This window comes from Coregonus clupeaformis, chromosome 33 (assembly GCF_020615455.1).
Source record: "Coregonus clupeaformis isolate EN_2021a chromosome 33, ASM2061545v1, whole genome shotgun sequence".
Taxonomy (NCBI): Eukaryota; Metazoa; Chordata; class Actinopteri; order Salmoniformes; family Salmonidae; genus Coregonus; species Coregonus clupeaformis.
In genome coordinates this window covers 35,447,355-35,468,909 of record NC_059224.1, presented here as the reverse complement: position 1 = coordinate 35,468,909, position 21,555 = coordinate 35,447,355, and the positions used below count along the sequence as shown (strand labels likewise).

Genomic DNA, 21,555 nt, shown 5'->3' with positions numbered 1-21,555 from the left:
GGTCTATTGTTTGGTCGATAGGCTGTTGGTTGACGGAGATTTTATTTAGTCTAGCGGTCGCAAATTGATAAAAGATCTGTCATGCCCGATGTCCACCAGATGCATATGTCACAATCGCCGGTAAGAGAGGACCAATGCGCAGCGTCGAATGCAAACATATTTATTAACACTGAAGGAAACACGAACAAAACAACAAACAATACGTGACAGTACACGGTCTACCATAAACAGACTAGAAACAAGAACCCACAAACACAAAGGGAAAAACAGACAGTTTAAATATGGCTCCCAATCAGAGACAACCATTCACAGCTGACACTCGTTGCCTCTGATTGGGAGTCACTCAGGCCAACATAGAAATAAACAAACTAGAACTCCCAACATAGAAATACGACACATAGACCAAACACATAGAACTTACACACCCTGGCTCAACATACAAGTGTCCCCAGAGCCAGGGCGTGACAGTACCCCCCCCTAAAGGCGCGGACTCCGACCGCGTCAACTAAATACCACAGGGGAGGGACCGGGTGGGCACTCCGCCTTGGCGGCGGATCCGGCTCCGGGCCTGATCCCCACTCCCTCTCCAACCCCCCAAAGTACCCCTGGTCCGGTCTGGCCCCGCTGACCGGAGCTGGACTGCACACTGGTGGAGCGGATTGCTCTAGCTCCGGCGTGAAGCAGCTGACCGGTGCCGGACCAGGCACCGGTGGAACAGGCACGGGCCGGGCCGGACTGACGACGCGTACCATAGGCTTGGTGCGGGGAGCAGGAGCGGGCCGGACCGGACTGGCGACGCACACCACTGGCTTGGTGTGGGGAACAGGCACGGGCCATGCCGGACTGACGACGCACACCACTGGCTTGGTGTGGGGAGCAGGAGCGGGCCTTACCAGGCTGACGACTCGCACCCCTGGCTTGATGCGAGTGACAGGAACAGGCCGGGCCGGGCTGGCGACGCGCACCGTAGGCTTGGTACGAGTGGCAGGAACAGGCCGGGCCGGGCTGGCGACGCGCACCGTAGGCTTGGTGCGAGTGGCAGGAACAGGCCGGGCCGAGCTGGCGACGCGCACCGTAGGCTTGGTGCGAGTGGCAGGAACAGGCCGGGCCGAGCTGGCGACGCACACCGTAGGCTTGGTGCGAGTGGCAGGAACAGGCCGGGCCGGGCTGGCGACGCGCACCGTAGGCTTGGTGCGAGTGGCAGGAGCGGGCCGGACCGGGCTGGCGACGCGCACCATAGGCTCGGTGCGGGGAGCAGGAGCGGGCCGGACCGGGCTGGCGACGCGCACCATAGGCTCGGTGCGGGGAGAAGGAACAGGCCGGGCCGGGCTGGCGACGCGCACCGTAGGCTTGGTGCGAGTGGCAGGAGCGGGCCGGACCGGGCTGGCGACGCGCACCATAGGCTCGGTGCGGGGAGCAGGAGCGGGCCGGACCGGGCTGGCGACGCGCACCATAGGCTCGGTGCGGGGAGCAGGAGCGGGCCGGACCGGGCTGGCGACGCGCACCGTAGGCTTGGTGCGAGTGGCAGGAACAGGCCGGGCCGAGCTGGCGACGCGCACCGTAGGCTTGGTGCGAGTGGCAGGAACAGGCCGGGCCGAGCTGGCGACGCACACCGTAGGCTTGGTGCGAGTGGCAGGAACAGGCCGGGCCGGGCTGGCGACGCGCACCGTAGGCTTGGTGCGAGTGGCAGGAGCGGGCCGGACCGGGCTGGCGACGCGCACCATAGGCTCGGTGCGGGGAGCAGGAGCGGGCCGGACCGGGCTGGCGACGCGCACCATAGGCTCGGTGCGGGGAGAAGGAACAGGCCGGGCCGGGCTGGCGACGCGCACCGTAGGCTTGGTGCGAGTGGCAGGAGCGGGCCGGACCGGGCTGGCGACGCGCACCATAGGCTCGGTGCGGGGAGCAGGAGCGGGCCGGACCGGGCTGGCGACACGCACCATAGGCTCGGTGCGGGGAGAAGGAACAGGCCGGGCCGGGCTGGCGACGCGCACCATAGGCTCGGTGCGGGGAGCAGGAACAGGCCGGGCCGGGCTGGCGACGCGCACCACAGGCTCGATGCGAGGAACAGGAACAGGCCGGACCGTACTGGGGACACACACCACTGGCCCTATGCAGAGATCAGGAACGGGCCGGACTGGTAACACACCCCAGTACCTCTCGCCGTGCCTCCACACTTTCCCTCTCCTCTGTGACCAGTGGCCCCCTTAACCTGGCGGCCTCCTCTGCCAACCCGCTGGGCTGCTCTGTCGCGGTCTCCTGCTGCCCCGTCGTCCACGACGTTAGCCCCCCCCTAAAATACGGATGAAACTGGCTCTCATGAGGACCGGCACAGGAATGGAAGACCCAGAGTTACCTCTGCTGCAGAGGATAAGTTCATTAGAGTTACTAGCCTCAGAAATTGCAGCCCAAATAAATGCTTCACAGAGTTCAAGTAACAGAGACATCTCAACATCAACTGTTCAGAGGAGACTGTGTGAATCAGGCCTTCATTACATTTACATTTTAGTCATTTATGGTCGAATTGCTGCAAAGAAACCACTACTAAAGGACACCGATAAGAAGAAGAGACTTGCTTGGGCCAAGAAACATGAGCAATGGACATTAGACCGGTGGAAATTTGTCCTTTGGTCTGGAGTCCAAATTGGAGATTTTTGGTTCCAACCGCCGTGTCTTTGTGAGACACGGTGTGGGTGAAAGGATGATCTCCGCATGTGTATTTCCCACTGTAAAGCATGGAGGAGGAGGTGTTATGGTGTGGGGGTGCTTTGCTGGTGACACTGTCTGTGATTTATTTAGAATTCAAGGCACACTTAACCAGCATGGCTACCACAGCATTCTGCAGCGATACGCCATCCCATCTGGTTTGGGCTTAGTGGGACTATCATTTGTATTTCAACAGGACAATGACCCAACACACCTCCAGGCTGTGTAAGGGCTATTTTACCAAGAAGTAGAGTGATGGAGTGCTGCATCAGATGACCTGGCCTCCACAATCCCCCGACCTCAACCAAATTGAGATGGTTTGGGATGAGTTGGACCGCAGAGTGAAGGAAAAGCAGCCAACAAGTGCTCAGCATATGTGGGAACTCCTTCAAGACTGTTGGAAATGCATTCCAGGTGAAGCTGGTTGAGAGAATGCCAAGAGTGTGCAAAGCTGTCATCAAGGCAAAGGGTGGCTATTTGAAGAATCTCAAATATAAAATATATTTTGATTTGTTTAACACTTTTTTGATTACTACATGATTCCATATTTGTTATTTCATAGTTTTGATGTCTTCACTATTATTCTACATGTAGAAAATAGTAAAAATAAAGAAAAACCATTGAACAAGTAGGTGTTCTAAAACTTTTGACCGGTAGTGTACTTCGCTTTTCAACTCGCTAAAAGCTAGCTAGTTGGAGTCTTTGTGTACTCCCTTTTGTACCACCGCACGGTAAAGCAACACGCAAGTTGAAAATATTGAATGCACGTGATACACAGAACGCACCGTAGCCTACCCAATGTAGTGTTGCGGACTGCTCCATTGAAAATGAATGACATCTGCCGGAACGCAATACTTTGATGCACCTGGTGGACATGAAGCGTGGACTAATCCATTGCGGAGGCCGCAGGGGTGGCTCGGTCCATCACTCTGCACAAGGCGCATCTCTCTCCAGAATGCTCTCTCCGGCCAATTCGTGCGCATCCATTGTTTCATAACTTCATTGTGTGAATTGTTTGCCCTTTTATTGTTAGTGACTATCAATTCCCAATTACATTTATCACCAGTAATACATTTACCGTTAATTCCCATAATTTCTAATCTACAATGTTTGTTTGGTTACGGTCATTTCTGTTAATGCATTCAATATATTGTTATTACAGTCGTTTACCGTTCTCATTGTCGGAGTGGACACGTTGTTTGCAGAGCTCACAACCTATCCTACACTTGTGAGAAACAAGTTTTGGTTTATTTCATTCCATTTACGAGTTTTGTCAATTTATTAATTGTCTTTTGGTTGGAGTGCTCCTGTTTATGTTGAGTAAAGATTCACACCCGTTTACGCATCGAAGTAAGGCTACCTGGCCTGCGCGCAAATGTACACATTTGGGGATGTCTGATAGTATTTCTGATTGTCTTAACTCACCACCGCTAATGAGCTGTGGAGCTTCTCAAAGTATTTTTTCTTCACCTCAAACAGCAAGTAAACAAAGTCTGTATTTAAATCCACTGAGAATGATATACAATAGCTCCTCAATGTATTTGACAATTCTTACCAGCTCTCTCCCTTATAACCACCAAGGCTCGGTGTGAAAGGGGAAAATATAATGCAGTGAAAACGTAATAAAATACCTGATTAGGCTACTTTCTTATCCTTTGTGAAGTTCTGCAAATACAGCAGTGTCTGTCTGGAGCTCACTGCCACAGTAAACTGAGGCCCCAGAATAGTTGATACAATGTTGCAAGTTTGCTAGCGCGAGCTGCGGGCCGGACCCAGTTGATAGTTGATATGTTTCAAGTTTGTTGCAGACAAGCGGAGTAGAGAGATGAATGCGATTGAAAGAACATGAACAAACCTCCATGTGTTGCCAATGTGATTTAGGCCTATAGGATATTTATTTTTAAATCAGGATATTTTCTACCTGCAATGTTTTTATTTGTTGGCTTTATGTAGGCTATTTTTACCTAGTTGGCAATAGTACAAAATTATTAACATTATATATAATTGAAATGTTCCACGAAAATGTGTATATGAAAATCATAACTGGCACGCAGATCAGTTAGATATTGTAAGATAAAATGTGTATGAGAAGAAAAAAATAATAAGATAAATTGTAAATTGGCACTCCACATGAAAAAGCTTGACGACCCCTGGTATAGCCTATTACCAGCAACTTCAGGAACGTAATGGCAGAATCTGCGAAGGCCAGCAGGAGCAGGAGGGTCGGGAACAGGTATTTTTATTCTGGTTATCTTGATCTCTGGCTCCCTCAAGTCATTTGTGTGTCTTAATTATTTATTCAAACAGTGCTCTTAAAGCATCAAGCTCAGTGCATATAGTTGATTTTAATAAAACACATAGGGTGTGTCTATATAAAAAAGGTAACATTCCGACCAATTGATTGGTTGAAAGAACAGACGACTCTTGGTCGACCAAGATTTTTTTGGGTCTGGGACGGCCCTAGATTCTATATGTATCACGATTCTATATGTATTACGATTCGATACGGCAATTTCATTGAGATTCGATGTTCCAAACATTGGTCACTATATTTATCCTGTAGAGGGACTAGAGACAGCCATGAGAAAATGAGTTTTGATCAGTCATGGAAATAAGTGCTCAAAACATGTTAGCTCACCATTTAAAGCGGTAATCTGCAGTTCAAACAATAACAAAGTGATCTCTAAGCCACTGTTTTGGTAGAACGCTGAGGGATGGGGCTAGAGAAATGTAACCATTCTCAAACTCATGAGCAGGACTGACCATCCATGATATCAAAATGATCATTTTAACCATGTTTTGAGGCTATACAGTGTTTGTTTATATTTACCCAGTTTACAAACAAAGACAAAAACAAGCTTATATTTTGGGTTCTGATGTGGTAGGACAGTTGAACTAAGGTCATGAGGCATCTAAGTTATATTCTTCAAGAATCAATGGGTATATATCATCAATTTAAAGGTCTAAAAAGGGATGTAGCAACTGCAGATTGCCCCTTTAATGTTAACATCTTAGCAAAATAAAGAAAAGCTGTTTCATATACAGTGGGGAGAACAAGTATTTGATACACTACCGATTTTGCAGGTTTTCCTACTTACAAAGCATGTAGTGGTCTATAATTGTTATCATAGGTACACTTCAACTGTGAGAGACGGAATCTAAAACACAAATCCAGAAAATCACATTGTATGATTTTTAAGTAATTAATTTGCATTTTATTGCATGACATAAGTATTTGATCACCTACCAACCAGTAAGAATTCCGGCTCTCACAGACCTGTTAGTTTTTCTTTAAGAAGCCCTCCTGTCTCCACTCGTTACCTGTATTAACTGCACCTTTTTGAACTCGTTACCTGTATAAAAGACACCTGTCCACACACTCAATCAAACAGACTCCAACCTCTCCACAATCGCCAAGACCAGAGAGCTGTGTAAGGACATCAGGGATAAAATTGTAGACCTGCACAAGGCTGGGATGGGCTACAGGACAATAGGCCAGCAGCTTGGTGAGAAGGCAACAACTGTTGGTGCAATTATTAGAAAATGAAAGAAGTTCAAGATGACGGTCAATCACCCTCGGTCTGGGGCTCCATGCAAGATCTTACCTCGTGGGGCATCAATGATCATGAGGAAGGCGAGGGATCAGCCCAGAACTACACGGCAGGACCTGGTCAATGACCTAAAGAGAGATGGGACCACAGTCTCAAAGAAAACCATTAGTAACACACTACGCCGTCATGGATTAAAATCCTGCAGCGCACGCAAGGTCCCCCTGCTCAAGCCAGCGCATGTCCAGGCCCATCTGAAGTTTGCCAATGACCATCTGGATGATCCAGAGGAGGAATGGGAGAAGGTCATGTGGTCTGATGAGACAAAAATAGAGCTTTTTGGTCTAAACTCCACTCGCCGTGTTTGGAGGAAGAAGAAGGATGAGTACAACCCCAAGAACACCATCCCAACCGTGAAGCATGGAGGTGGAAACATCATTCTTTGGGGATGCTTTTCTGCAAAGGGGACAGGACGACTGCACCGTATTGAGGGGAGGATGGATGGGGCCATGTATCGCGAGATCTTGGCCAACAACCTCCTTCCCTCAGTAAGAGCATTGAAGATGGGTCGTGGCTGGGTCTTCCAGCATGACAACGACCCAAAACACACAGCCAGGGCAACTAAGGAGTGACTCCGTAAGAAGCATCTCAAGGTCCTGGAGTGGCCTAGCCAGTCTCCAGACCTGAACCCAATAGAAAATCTTTGGAGGGAGCTGAAAGTCCGTTTTGCCCAGCGACAGCCCCGAAACCTGAAGGATCTGGAGAAGGTCTGTATGGAGGAGTGGGCCAAAATCCCTGCTGCAGTGTGTGCAAACCTGGTCAAGACCTACAGGAAACGTATGATCTCTGTAATTGCAAACAAAGGTTTCTGTACCAAATATTAAGTTCTTCTTTTCTGATGTATCAAATACTTATGTCATGCAATAAAATGCAAATTAATTACTTAAAAATCATACAATGTGATTTTCTGGATTTTTTTAGATTCCGTCTCTCACAGTTGAAGTGTACCTATGATAAAAATTACAGACCTCTACATGCTTTGTAAGTAGGAAAACCTGCAAAATCGGCAGTGTATCAAATACTTGTTCTCCCCACTGTAATCAATATAATATCGTAAAAAATTATATTGCGATACTCTACTGTATACATTTTTCCCCCATCACTAATAGCTTACCTTTAGCACTCTGGTCAATATACTTAAAACATGAATTAGCCCCGATGATCCATATTCTTAGGCAACCTTAACATGAAATAACTTTGCCTATGTCTGCCAGACTGAGTGAGAGGACAGAGCGACTGGTCCTATGGGTTGGTAAGAACAGCCCCAGATCCTGTTATTCTTGGCTTGGTGGGGAGATTCATAAAATACTCCACTATGGCTCCTCTCAGAGGACTTCAATCATTCTCAGATCATGGTTGCATCCCAAATGGCATCTTGGTCAAAAGTACTGCACTATGTAGTAAGTAGGGTGCCATTTGGGACGTGGCCCATAACATAAATGTTTGGACAGATTTGGAAAGTTCCTTCCTAAATTAGACTGAGTATTATCTATTATACAACGATTTGATTAGAAAAAGGATTGGATGTCTATTCATATTTGAGTGGGCACAACATCCAAATCTCTTATGAAATAACCCCACGCAGGTTCCCCTAATAAAGTCCTCTATGGGATGTTCCAATATCAGACATTGAGATCCCCATGATTTCATGAGGGGGGTATGTTGAGCGCAGGTTTGATTAATTGGTTTCAGGTTATAGCCTAGGCAGAGAGGGTAGAGAGGCACCTCTAAAACTATATTCAATCTTAAATGGTACTAGTCATGAAGTGAAATATCATGCTTTTATCCACTTACTGTTGCATAGTCAGTGTTGACTGATATGAGAGCTGTATAGCTGCCACTTTAGCTCTGGGAGGCGGTTACACTGGAATTGAATTAGACCAAAACTCAGAGACCTTTTCAGTTCGTCATATAGGGATTGGAAATAGCTGCAGACAGTTTTCAAGTAGTAGCTTAGTCCTCTTTAAAAATATCTCCCATTGTGTCTAAGCAGGAGGTTATCAACCAATGTTGTTGTTGGCATTTTACCCAAAACAGGGATAATTGTCAGAGGGCTTGGCGAATCTGGCACACAGTGGAGGGAAAGGTTGGGTAGGGACACAGTAATGAGTCTTTCAATCTACAGTATATACAGTTGAAGTCGGAAGTTTACATACACTTAGGTTGGAGTCATTAAAACTCGTTTTTCAACCACTCCACAAATGTCTTGTTAACAAACTATAGTTTTGGCAAGTCGGTTAGGACATCTACTTTGTGCATGAAACAAGTAATTTTTCCAACAATTGTTTACAGACAGATTATTTCACTTATAATTCACTGTATCACAATTCCAGTGGGTCAGAAGTTTACATACACTATGTTCACTGTGCCTTTAAACAGCTTGGAAAATTCCAGAAAATGATGTCATGGTTTAGAAGCTTCTGATAGGCTAATTGACATCATTTGAGTCAATTGGAGGTGTACCTTTGGATGTATTTCAAGGCCTATGTCACGCCCTGACTCTGAGGACTCTCATTTGTTGAGTCAGGGTGTGTATTTTCTGTGTCGTGTTGTGCTATGTTGATTGTCTATGTTGAGATCTAGAATGTGTAGATCTACGTTGGCCGGTGTGGTTCCCAATCAGAGGCAGCTGTAGCTCGTTGTCTCTGATTGGGGACCATACTTAGGCAGCCTTTTGACACCTGTTAGTTGTGGGATCTTGTTCCGTGTGAGTTATGTTTGTGTGCTACCTTGGACTTCACGTTTCGTTTGTTGTTTTTGTCGTGTGTTTATTCGTGTAAATAAACATGTATGCTTATCACGCTGCGCCTTGGTCCTTCTCGTTCGTAAACGATTGTGACAGAAGATCCCACCAATCCTGGACCAAGCAGTGTGCCGAGGAGAGAGGATGGACTTGGGAGGAGATGAGCGAGAGTCTGGCAAGAAGAATGGAGGCCATGATCACGGGGGAGAGACAACCCCCCAAAAAAAACTTTTGGGGGCACACGCCGTGGACGACGAGGCAGCGGGAGGCCGCGATAGAGCGGTTCCGCTGTTTAGCAGAGGAGGCCACCAGATTAAGGGGGTCATTGGTTCAGAGGGAGCAGAAGGAAAGTGTAGAGGCACGGCGAGAGGAGCTGGTTAGGCAGCAGAAGGAGCAGGGGTTAATGAAGGAACCAAGTCCCGCTCCTCGCACCAATCAGGTGGTGCGTGTCGCCAGCCCGGTCCGGCCTGTTCCTGTCCCTCGCACCAAGCCAGTGGTGCGCGTCGCCAGCCCGGTCCGGCCTGTTCCTGTTCCTTGCATCAAGCCTGTGGTGCGCGTCGCCAGCCCGGTCCGGCCTGTTCCTGTCCCTCGCACCAAGCCAGTGGTGCGCATCGCCAGCCCGGCCCGGCCTGTTCCTGCCCCTCGCACCAAGCCAGTGGTGCGCGTCGCCAGCCTGGTCCAACCTGTTCCTGTCCCTCGCACCAAGCCAGTGGTGCGCGTCGCCAGCCCGGCCCGGCCTGTTCCTGCTCCCCGCACCAGGCCAGTGGTGCGTGTCGCAGGTCCGGTACGGCCCGTTCCTGCTCCCCGCACCAAGCCAGTGGTGCGCGTCGTCAGCCCAGTCCGGCCCGTTCCTGCTCCCCGCACCAAGCCAGGGGTGCGCGTCATCAGCCAGGTCCGGCCCGTTCCTGCTCCCCGCACCAAGCCAGTGGTGCGTGTGTCCAGTCCGGCACGGCCCGTGCCTGTTCCACCGGTGCCTGGTCCGGCACCGGTCAGCTGCTCCACTCCGGAGCCAAAGCAATCCGCTCCACCGGGGTCCAGTCCAGCTCCGGTCAGCGGCTCCACTCCAGAGCCAGAGCAGTCCGCTCCACCGGTGCCTGATCCAGCTCCGGTCAGCGGCTCCACTCCAGAGCCAGAGCAGTTCGATCCACCGTCGTCGGGTCCAGCTCCAGTCAGCGGTTCCAGTCCAGACCCAGACGTCAGCCCCTCTCCAGGTTCGGGGTCTCCCACACCAGGGTCCAGACAGGGCTTGGTACGTCGTGGGAGGAAGGAGAGGGGAAGCAGCGCGTCGAGGTCCAGACCAGACCAGGGGCGCAACAGGGAGGTGGAGAGTAAGTGGTGGTCACACCCGGAGCCGGATCCGCCTCCGAGGCGGAATGCCCACCCGGCCCCTACCCTGTTATGTTTAGGTGGCGCGGTCAGAGTCCGCACCTTTGGGGGGGGGGGTACTGTCACGCCCTGACTCTGAGGACTCTCATTTGTTGAGTCAGGGTGTGTATTTTCTGTGTCGTGTTGTGCTATGTTGATTGTCTATGTTGAGATCTAGAATGTGTAGATCTATGTTGGCCGATGTGGTTCCCAATCAGAGGCAGCTGTAGCTCGTTGTCTCTGATTGGGGACCATACTTAGGCAGCCTTTTGGCACCTGTTAGTTGTGGGATCTTGTTCCGTGTTATGGTATGTTTGTGTGCTACCTTGGACTTGTTTTTGTCGTGTGTTTATTCGTGTAAATAAACATGTATGCTTATCACGCTGCGCCTTGGTCCTTCTCGTTCGTAAACGATCGTGACAGCCTACCTTCAAACTCAGTTCCTCTTTGCTTGACAACATGGGAAAATCAAAAGAAATCAGCCAAGACCTCAGAAAAAAATTTGTAGACCTCCACAAGTCTGGTTCATCCTTGGGAGCAATTTCCAAACGCCTGAAGGTACCACGTTCATCTGTACAAATAATAGTACGCAAGTATAAACACCATGGGACCACGCAGCCGTCATTCCGCTCAGGAAGGAGACGCGTTCTGTCTCCTAGAGATGAACGTACTTTGGTGCGAAAAGTGCAAATCAATCCCAGAACAACAACAAAGGACCTTGTGAAGATGCTGGAGGAAACAGGTACTAAAGTATCTATATCCACAGTAAAACGAGTCCTATATCGACATAACCTGAAAGGCCGCTCAGCAAGGAAGGAGCCACTGTTCCAAAACCGCCATAAACAAGCCAGACTACGGTTTGCAACTGCACATGGGGACAAAGATCGAACTTTTTGGAGAAATATCCTCTGGTCTGATGAAACAAAAATAGAACTGTTTGGCCATAATGACCATCGTTATGTTTGGAGGAAAAAGGGGGACGCTTGCAAGCCGAAGAACACCATCCCAACCGTGAAGTGAAGCATGGGGGTGGCAGCTTAATGCTGTGGGGGTGCTTTTCTGCAGGAGGGACTGGTGCACTTCACAAAATAGATGGCATCATGAGGAAGGAAAATTATGTGGATATATTGAAGCAACATCTCAAGACCTCAGTCAGGAAGTTAAAGCTTGGTCGCAAATGGGTCTTCCAAATGGACAATGACACCAAGCATACTTCCAAAGTTGTGGCAAAATGGCTTAAGGACAACAAAGTCAAGGTATTGAGGTAAGCCCTGACCTCAATCCTATAGAAAATGTGTGGGCAGAACTGAAAAAGCGTGTGCGAGCAAGGAAGCCTACAAACCTGACTCAGTTACACCAGCTCTGTCAGGAGGAACGGGCCAAAATTCACCCAACTTATTGTGGGAAGCATGTGGAAGGCTACCCGACACGTTTGACCCAAGTTAAACAATTGAAAGGCAATGCTACCAAATACTAATTGACCGTATGTAAACTTCTGACCCACTGGGAATGTGATGAAATAAATAAAAGCTGAAATAAATCATTCTCTCTACTATTATTTGAACATTTCACATTCTTAAAATAAAGTGGTGATCCTAACTGACCTAAGACAGGGAATTATTACTAGGATTAAATGTCAGGAATTGTGAAAAACTGAGTTTAAATGTATTTGGCTAAGGTGTATGTAAAGTTCCGACTTCAACTGTAGCTGCACTTCTCTATCCCACTGCCTTTGTAAATAAAAGGACTGTGCCCTTTATATATAGACTATGGAATATGGACAGTCTTGGATAATGTACTGGAAAAATAGTCTGAATGAAAGCTTAAAAATACACAAGGACAATATCTTCTTGACTGAAAATTTCAGGCAATGGTGTTCAGGGTCCTATTATTATAAATGTATCCCCATTATTCAAATGAATGTTTCTCAGCCTTGAGAAGAGGAGAAGTGAAAACATTCAGGCATAAGCGTCTCTCCGTCATTTAAGTTTCTGATGCTTCATGCAACAATGAGTAAACAACATGCAAACGTAACCAGCAGTTGATCCATTCCATGATTGAATCACGACACATTCATTTGACCATTTGTGCAATGTTTCCCAAGAGCATGTTGGACTATCAACGGATGAATGTTCAGAGACGCTCTTCACTCAGGCTAGAGGAGTGCAATTACTTTAGTCTTATCACTGAGTCAAACACAACCAACAGAGACCAAGGCTGCCTACATCCCAAATGACACCCTATTCCCTATGTAGTGCACTACTTTTGACACTACTTTTGACCAGGCCCTGGTCAAAAGTAGTGCACTATATAGGGAACTTGGTGCCATTTGGGACACAGGCCAAATCAAACTGGGACAATCGGTGACTCTCCTCCAGTTGCCTTGGAGACGCAAGCTGTTGGTTCGACAGGACACAAAGAGCTTAAGAGGAAACAGTTACTACGGAAACGGGAACACCAGGGTGCCATGTTTTGGAAGTTGTGGTGTGGAATGTGGGAGGAATGAAAGACCACAGAGGGAAAGGTGGGGGATGGGGAGACTGACTGGAAAATCTCTGTCAGTCATCTCTCGACTCTTTGCGTATTACGATTGATGTCAAATGAATGAATTTGCATGTGATAACATTGGGCCTATACAAGCTGTCTTCAACAATTCTAATTGAAGACATAAGTGTATGTGACTTAATTGCCTTACATTTGTGGCATTTTAGCACTCAATGAGTAGGCCATTGAATTTCAGGCTTTTCAGGCTGATACACTAAGAAAATCCAAAAAGGTTCTTAATTGGAATCCGTTTTGATTGCAAGATGGAAAGACTGCAATTATATAAACCTTTAAAAATGACCCTTTGGAAACCTGCAGCAGCTTAGAGATCTATGGGTTGGATGATACTTTTCTTGTCAATTATCTTGAAAAAACGTATTCTTAACTGGAAATCAAGCAATCCTCCATCGTTAACTAAATGGAAAGGTCAAATGCTTTATTATCTAAATCAGGTTGGATGGGGAGCGTCGCTACACAGCTATTTTCAGGTCTCTCCAGAGATGTTCGATCGGATTCAAGTCCGGGCTCTGGCTGGGCCACTCAAGGACATTCAGAGACTTGTCTCGAAGCCACTCCTGCTTTGTCTTGGCTGTGTACTTAGGGACGTTGTCCTGTTGGAAGGTGAACATTCACCCCAGTCTGAGGTCCTGAGCGCTCTGGAGCAGGTTTTTATCAAGGATCGCTCTGTACTTTGCTCCGTTCATCTTTGCCTCGATCCTGACTAGTTTCCCAGCCCCTGCCGCTGAAAAACATCCCCACAGCATGATGCTGCCACCACCATGCTTCACCATAGGGATGGTGCCAGTTTTCCTCCAGATGTGACGCTTGGCATTCAGGCCAAAGAGTTCAATCTTGGTTTCATCAGACCAGATAATCTTGTTTCTCATGGTCAGAGTCCTTAAGGTGCTTTTTGGCAAACTCCAAGCGGGCTGTCATGTGCCTTTTACTGAGGAGTAGCTTCCGTCTGGCCACTACCATAAAGGCCTGATTGGTAGAGTGCTACAGAGATGGTTGTCCTTCTGGAAGGTTCTCCCATCTCGACAGAGGAACTCTAGAGCTCTGTCAGAGTGACCATCGGGTTCTTGGTCACATCCCTGACCAAGGCCATTCTCCCCCGATTGCTCAGTTTGGTAGGGCGGCCAGCTCAAGAAAGAGTCTTGGTGGTTCCAAACTTCTTCCATTTAAGAATGATGGAGGCCACTGTGTTCTTCGGGACCTTCAATGCTGTAAAAAAAATTTGGTACTCGACACAATCCTGTCTCTGAGCGCTACGGACAATTCCTTCAACCTCATGGCTTGGTTTTTGTAGAAGTTGTAGAAGTTGTAGAAACATCTCAAGGATGATCAATGGAAACAGGATGCACCTGAGCTAAATTTTGATTCTCATAGCAAAGGGTCTGAATACTTATGTAAATAAGGTATTTCAGTTTTTTATTTTTAATACATTTTCAAATGTATTAACAATTTTCCAAAAGTATTGGGACAAATTCACTTATGTGTATTAAAGTAGTAAAAAGTTAAGTATTTGATCCCATAGTTATAGCATCCCCAATTATCATACCCCACCAAAAATGCTAACCTCCCCTGTTATTGTAATGCTGAGAGTTTAGCATGTGTTGGGAGTATGATATTTGTGCGTCTGTAACTTTCTCACTCATCTTTACTCATGATTCAGTCAGGATTATGCGTAATCATGGTAGCATCCACATTTACATTTTACATTTTACATTTTAGTCATTTAGCAGACGCTCTTATCCAGAGCGATTTACAGTTCGTTTATTTTTCATACTGGCCCCCCTTGGGAAACGAACCCACAACCCTGGCGTTGCAAACACCATGCTCTGCCAACTGAGCTACATCCCTGCCGGCCATTCCCTCCCCTACCCTGGACGACGCTGGGCCAATTGTGCGCCGCCCCACATTAATGTAGAAGTGTTTAGAAACATATTATATTCTTATTTACAATTAAAGTGACTCCAAAATGACACAATACATTATTTACCATTCATTTCTATTAGGCACAAAATAATCTGAAACACAACCAAAACAAACAGCAAATGCATCCAACAAATTTGTAGTTGCAAGCTTGATGTAGTCATCGTGTGCTATGAATATGGGACCAAATACTTAACTTTTTACTACTTTAATTCACAAGTGAATTTGTCCCAATACTTTTGGTCCCCTATAATGGGGGGACTATGTACAAAAAGTGCTGTAATTTGTAAACTGTTCACCCGATATGGATGAAAATACCCTAAAGTTAAAGCGGACAGTGTGCACTAACTTCATAGTCATTGTATCATTTCATATCCAAAGTGCTGGAGTACAGAGACCAAGCAACTAAAAATGTGTCACTGTCCCGATATGTTTGGAGCTCACTGTATATGTCATTTGGACTGGAAGCTATTGAACATTTGATCTTTATGAGAATTAATAACCACAGATGTACTAGGTGAACATTTTTGGAAAAACAAAGGTGAGGTGTACCTTTGATAAGAGATCAAGGAACCCAACACACTTGTATGTATATCTGTAACTCATATGGACAGTGAGCTATTGAAAATATCAGGAAAATACAGGTAAAAATCAGGGTGGTGAACTGGAATTGTAATGAATGTAGCATGGATGAGGGGGGGTCAGTGACTTCACATTATGTGGTTTTACATCTCAATTTCACCTGGTATCCTTGTAAATCGGCCAAATATAGCACCCTTAGTAGTTAGAGGTAACTAATAAACATGTTGGGCCCTTTAGCGACTGGAGGCATTATGCAGTGTGTAATGTTCATATAGGGCTAACCCTCCTGAATGGGAATGCAAAAAAATAACGTTTTGTTAACATACAAACACATATATAGCACTTTTACGACGGTCCCTAAACCACCTGAGCGCCAGAAATCAGCATATCGCCACCTTTTCGGCTCTGTTAAGGGAATAGTTCGACCATCGGTAAAAACAAAGGGTGTACCTTGCTCTCTACCATCATCTGATTCTAGTTATAGCATTATCATCCTAGGACCTTCCGTCTGAGAGCTATTGACGAGCGAACTCCGAATATCGAAAATTCAAAACATATTGACTGCGGTTACATAGCCTACCCCTTGCTCACCTGGCTTGTGCCAAATGCGCTCATTGCATCACCAGTGAATTATGTTTAGGTCTTGCATGAGCAACTGTAGTGTGTAATTTACACTTACTCGAACGCGAAGAAAAGCCCGCTGGTGACCATGATGAGGACCAGGGTTAAGTAGAAGACCCCGGTCTGCCTCGCCATCATGACCCTTCCATTACAGTAGAATCTATTTCGACCGGGGAAGACCTGCCACTTCCTCCGGGGAGTCGTCTTCTTTTTGTGCCCTAAGGTCTCCAGAGGTAACGAGTTGCGCGTGCAGATCTGATTATACTGGCATTCCCGCACGGGCTCATCAAGTCCGAGATACATCTGTAAATAGTGCACCTTTTACAACAATACAAAGAATCCAGGGGCAGCTGATAAATGGGGGTAAAGATGTGCTCCGTGCTTGTTCCAGAGATACTCCTTTGCCACAGACGTGATGCAATACTGTCAGAGCAAGAAAAGTTCCGTTACTGAACAATACATTTCCAGTACTCAGGTTAGTGACATAAGAAGAATAAACATCATGATGACCGTTTATTCAAAGAATAAAACATGGAAAATTATTTTAAAAAGTAGGCTTTTTCTGCCTTGCATCCTCCTGAATTTGATCAGATATGCCACTTTGTCAGAGAAAATAAACATAATTGCCTCAATTGTTTGAATAATACTTCCATAGTGTTGTTTTTAAAAAACGGTAACTGTCTGTAGCCACCCTAGGCGACCGATGTTACTGTCAAGTGGCCAGATTTATGTAAACACAATGCAAATCAAAAATCTGGAGAGGAAGCGAGAAGAAACCCAGTCATAAAGACGTCCTTCGAGTGTCCTTAAAAAGAGAAGAATGCTTTTCACATTTAAGTGCTAAGATAACCAAATGTTTAGCCACTCAAAGTGTAGAAAAATGCTATTCTCCAACGAGGATATCCGCCAAATAAAAGACAAGCATCTTACTGCAGAATAGCGCCGATTAGATTTCATAGAAGAGGTGGCACGGCTTTTCTTGTAAGTCGCCAGTGCAATAACGTCGTGCCCTTGCTCTCGAGAACCCAAGGCATTAAACAAGGCATTCTGCAAATCCCAAAGGTTCTCAGCTATAAACACCGTTTACCGGTGGGACCATGTTAACTACAATCCCGAAACTCTGTTTTAACATTTAGAAACATCAATAATCCAACCTGGACTCAGCTGGTAGAGGTAACATAGTAAACGTTTATTTGTCTCCCTTCATTTAGTATGATATTGTAGCTCCAACCGGGACTCGAACCTGGGTCCAGCGACCGTTGAGCAACACCTTAACCGTTACGCCAAGAGGTCCGATCCTCTTGACGAGGTCGCTAGGTATTGTGTTAAGGTTGCTACATGAATTAATTCCCTTTCCTTCAGGAGAGCATTTCCCCACGCTTCTCTGTACCAAGTCCGTCACGTGGACACGCCTCTCCAATGGCCCCACGACCGCCATCCCACTTCTGACACCAATGTAGTGAATTCGGGGGGTAGCTTCAACCGGGACTCAAACACAGGTCCAGCGACTGTCAAGCCAACACCTTAACTGTTACACCAAGAGGTCCGAACCTCTTGATGAGGTCAGTAGGTCTTATGTTAAGGTCGCTACAATATGTTACGTTTCGTATGTATTAATTTGTGGATGTCCATCAACCATTTCATATGATATTTTACTAATTACAATTCGTATATGTTACGCATTTGAAATGTGTATATGTTACGAATTCCAATTTGTTGTGGCTTACGTTAGCTAGGTGGCTAATGTTAACTAGGCAAGGGGTTAAGGTTAGGGTTAAGGTTAGGGGAAGGGTTAGCTAACATGCTAAGTAGTTGCAAAGTAGATAAAAAGTAGTAGGGTGACATCAGCTAAATTGGGCCACTTTTTGGTAAATCGTTTGGGACAATAATACAATACCATATATGCCTTTTCCATGTGTTTTTATGATTAATAATGACTGTTTTTGATAATTTTGTGTTGAAATTATTTAATAAAATATAATTATTTAGGCCCTACAGTTCTTGAAACATCAGCTCTGCCAACATTTGTTGCATGAGCAGTTTCAGGTAAAATGGGCCACAGCTTCAGGTAAAATGGGCCAGTCAAACTCCAAAGGGAAATAGTCATTTATCATCAATTTTAATTTTAAAACACAGTTGCTTATACAGCCACATAACATTTAAACTGCATTAAACAAAAATTCATATGTGCCATTCAAAAACATTTTGGGTGCAAACCCACATATTCAAATGTGCAATTAAAAAAATCCATTTTGGAACAGCATAGATCAGTGAACTGTCAGTGGTGTGTGTGTGTGTGTGTGTGTGTGTGTGTGTGTGTGTGTGTGTGTGTGTGTGTGTGTGTGAACAACACATTTAGAACAAAATGTGCATTCACAAAAATACAAAAATTCACATTCCAAATTATTAACTGATATGTTTGTGTGAAAACTTTTCAAACACAGTCTTTGCAAATGAAGGGTAGCACATGATGTGCACATTCTTGCTTTTCAGTAGCTTAATAAATTCCAGATTATAGAGACGTGGCTACTGTGGCCGTCAAGGAGGAGAAGATGGGGCCTGGGGTCATCCCTGGGGAGGGACTGAATGAACATTTGACCCCATTCCAGAAAGAGGTCAGAGGTAATCCAGCCATTGTCTGAACACCTTACGCTGGTGTTCTCCGGGCATCCCTGTAGCCACTCAGAACGAACACGCTTCCCCTTAAAAATAATTATTGTTCGACTGTATGTACCTTCTGCATTGAACGCTGCCAGACAAGTTGTTGTCTCCCCCTTCTCTCCGGCACACACCTCCACACATGGCTGGCCAACCTGTCCAACAACCTTTGTCGAACTGAACTGGTCCTGAAGCCCAGACTCGTCACAGTTCCATATATGTGACGGTGTGCCCTCAATACCCAGCTCGACCAAAAGGTTCTCATACTGGTTAAACCACTGGCTAACCACCTCTTTGTTAAGTCCAGCAGCCCGTGCTGCAGACAGGACCTCCTGGCTTGCGCATCCCAAGCTCTGGGTTTCGCTTTAGAAAGTTATGAAACCAGTAATATCCGGCCCTTCCTGCTGTCAGGGAGAAACCAGATATGTCGTTGTTGGCTGCAAAATCAAAGGCCACTTGCTGGACATCACGCTTTGTGAAGGGAAACCCCCTCTGCGCCAATGTCTTGAGGGTGGCAGCAAGCTCCCTTTCCGCCTCCTCTGGAAGGTAGGGCTTCCGCCCTGACACATGTTCACTGCCAGTCACCTTTCCGCTGATGCGTCTTTGCAGTGTGGATCGCGGCACACCCCATGCTCGTGATAAGAAGTGCACACTCACTGTAATTCCTTTCTTCACTCCTCTCCCTGTATTCATCTAAGGCACCCTTCATCCTCTCCTCTTTCCACAGATTGTAGTTGTTTGGCCTTCCTTTCCCTCCCTGTTTTATCTTTGTATCCTTTCCTCTCTGGTCCTTGCTCCTCCTCTCTTTTCTCTCGTTCTGTCTCCTCTCATTTCCTCTGCATTCCTTTCTCCTCACCTGTTCTCTCACTTCCTGTCTCCTCTGCTTGTCTCCTCTCTCATCCTTCCTTCTCCTCTCACTTCCTCTCTCTTTCCTTCTCCCTCTCTCCTCTCCTCTCGCTTCCTTCTCGTTTGCCATACTCACTGTAAATAAAATACTACCATTATTACTGTTGGGGGGGGTCATGGTGTGTGTGTGTGTGTGTGTGTGTGTGTGTGTGTGTGTGTATGCACGTACATACACATACAAACACAAACACACACCCTTACACACAAACTCACTCACACACACTCAAACACATGTGTATGTGTATGTGTGTTTGTGAGTGACACAAATGATGGCCCATTTTAGCTGAAACCATGTGGCCCATTTTACCTCAAGGGGTTAAGGTAAATTGGGCCCCCCAAAAAAGCATCACTTTTTCAAAAAATATGTTCATATACCAAACTAACAACATTATTTCTGATTGATGCCATCAAGACAGATATTATGCATAGTTTTTTATGGGCATGTTGTTGTTTTTTACAGATTTATCATCCTTATAATAGTTTAGTTAGATTTGGTATGCCAGGCTACTCACCATGCAGCTTTCTGGTGCAGTCTTGATTTGAATTATTGCACTGCCCACCATAGCAACCATGAACCAATCAAATCACCTGTTACTTGTCAAGTACAGTTATGACAACAGTTTGAAATCCTTTGCAGTCATTGGCTCTAAATTCCAGAGGGGCTGGGACCCCCAAACCTTAAATGGCCCATTTTACCTGATGGCCCATTTTACCTGATATCACCCTAAGTAGTTGCAAAGTTGCTAAAATGCTAAAGTTGTCCTTGATGAGACTCAAACATGCAACCATTGGGTTGCTAGACGTTCGCGTTATATGCCTACTCATCTACCCCGACCAACCACCCTCCTTTCATTTTTGCCTTAACCCATACCAAACATAACATTCCAAACATAACATATCGTACTAATTTGAGTATCCTGTAGTGACGGATTGACATTTCCCGGATTGACATTTACTATGTTACGTGTAGTCTATGAGACCTGGCAGAATATCACTTGCAAAAAGGTTTTCAAAACATATGGAATTTATCAGAAATAATCTTTCAAACAAAAAATATACACTTACTGTAGCAGGTTTGCACAGATCCATAAGGCTCTGTGTGCCTCCAGCCTAAGAACTACACTTTCGCTACAATTCCTCCCCAGTTATTCTTACACACATGTGTTTGAGCACTAGATAGCTAATTTGCACAAGTGGTCACCTCTGTCTTGCAAAAAAATTAAAAATAATATAATAATAAAGAAATATATATATTTTTGGGGGGAAATTCATATATGTTACGAATTCCAATTCGTACAATATGTTTCGAATTTGTAAGTGCTTAAGATCCCGGACTGCATCTTTAATTTAACCTTTTGTTTTTTGAAAATTATTAATAGCTGATATGAAATATACGTTCCTTATGTTTCTAAAACCATACCGTAAGCGATGCGTGTTAAAGTTCAGAAAGAGCGTCAGGGCTCTTAGGAAAACTCCCCAGACCTTCATGAATAGACGCTACAGGTAGTTAGCGTCTATTAATGGGCTAGTCGTGTCCAGCAGGATACTTTGATACATCTCACATCCTCACAATTATTTCAGTACAATAACATAGTTTCGCTGTGGAGCGCATTTTTGTGTTCATGGTTTGAAAGCTAGGACATTTGTATCACTAAAAGGACAGTACGCCCGACCTCACGATGCCGCTGTCTATAATGTACAGCAGCAGCTCCCACAAACACGTTAGTGGAGTGGTGGAAAAAATACCCAATTGTCATACTTGAGCAAAAGTAAAGATACCTTAATAGAAAATGACTCAAGTAAAAGAGAAAGTAACCCAGTAAAATACTACTTGAGTAAAAGTCTAAAAGTATTTGGTTTTAAATATACTTAAGTATCAAAAGTAAATGT

At 45.8% G+C, this 21,555-nt stretch overlaps 1 protein-coding gene across 2 annotated transcripts in view; it reads right to left on the bottom strand.

The window, feature by feature from the left end:
- Positions 1-17,472, bottom strand: part of LOC121549070 (palmitoyltransferase ZDHHC14-like) — a 38,925-nt gene extending 21,453 nt beyond the window's left edge. For both annotated transcript variants that reach the window (XM_041860893.1, XM_041860894.1), the window contains exon 1: positions 16,160-17,472. In XM_041860893.1, the coding sequence (XP_041716827.1) occupies positions 16,160-16,404 (245 nt within the window). In that variant the 5' untranslated portion in view covers positions 16,405-17,472. The remainder of the gene's footprint in view (positions 1-16,159) is intronic.
- Between the last annotated feature and the right edge of the window lie 4,083 nt (positions 17,473-21,555).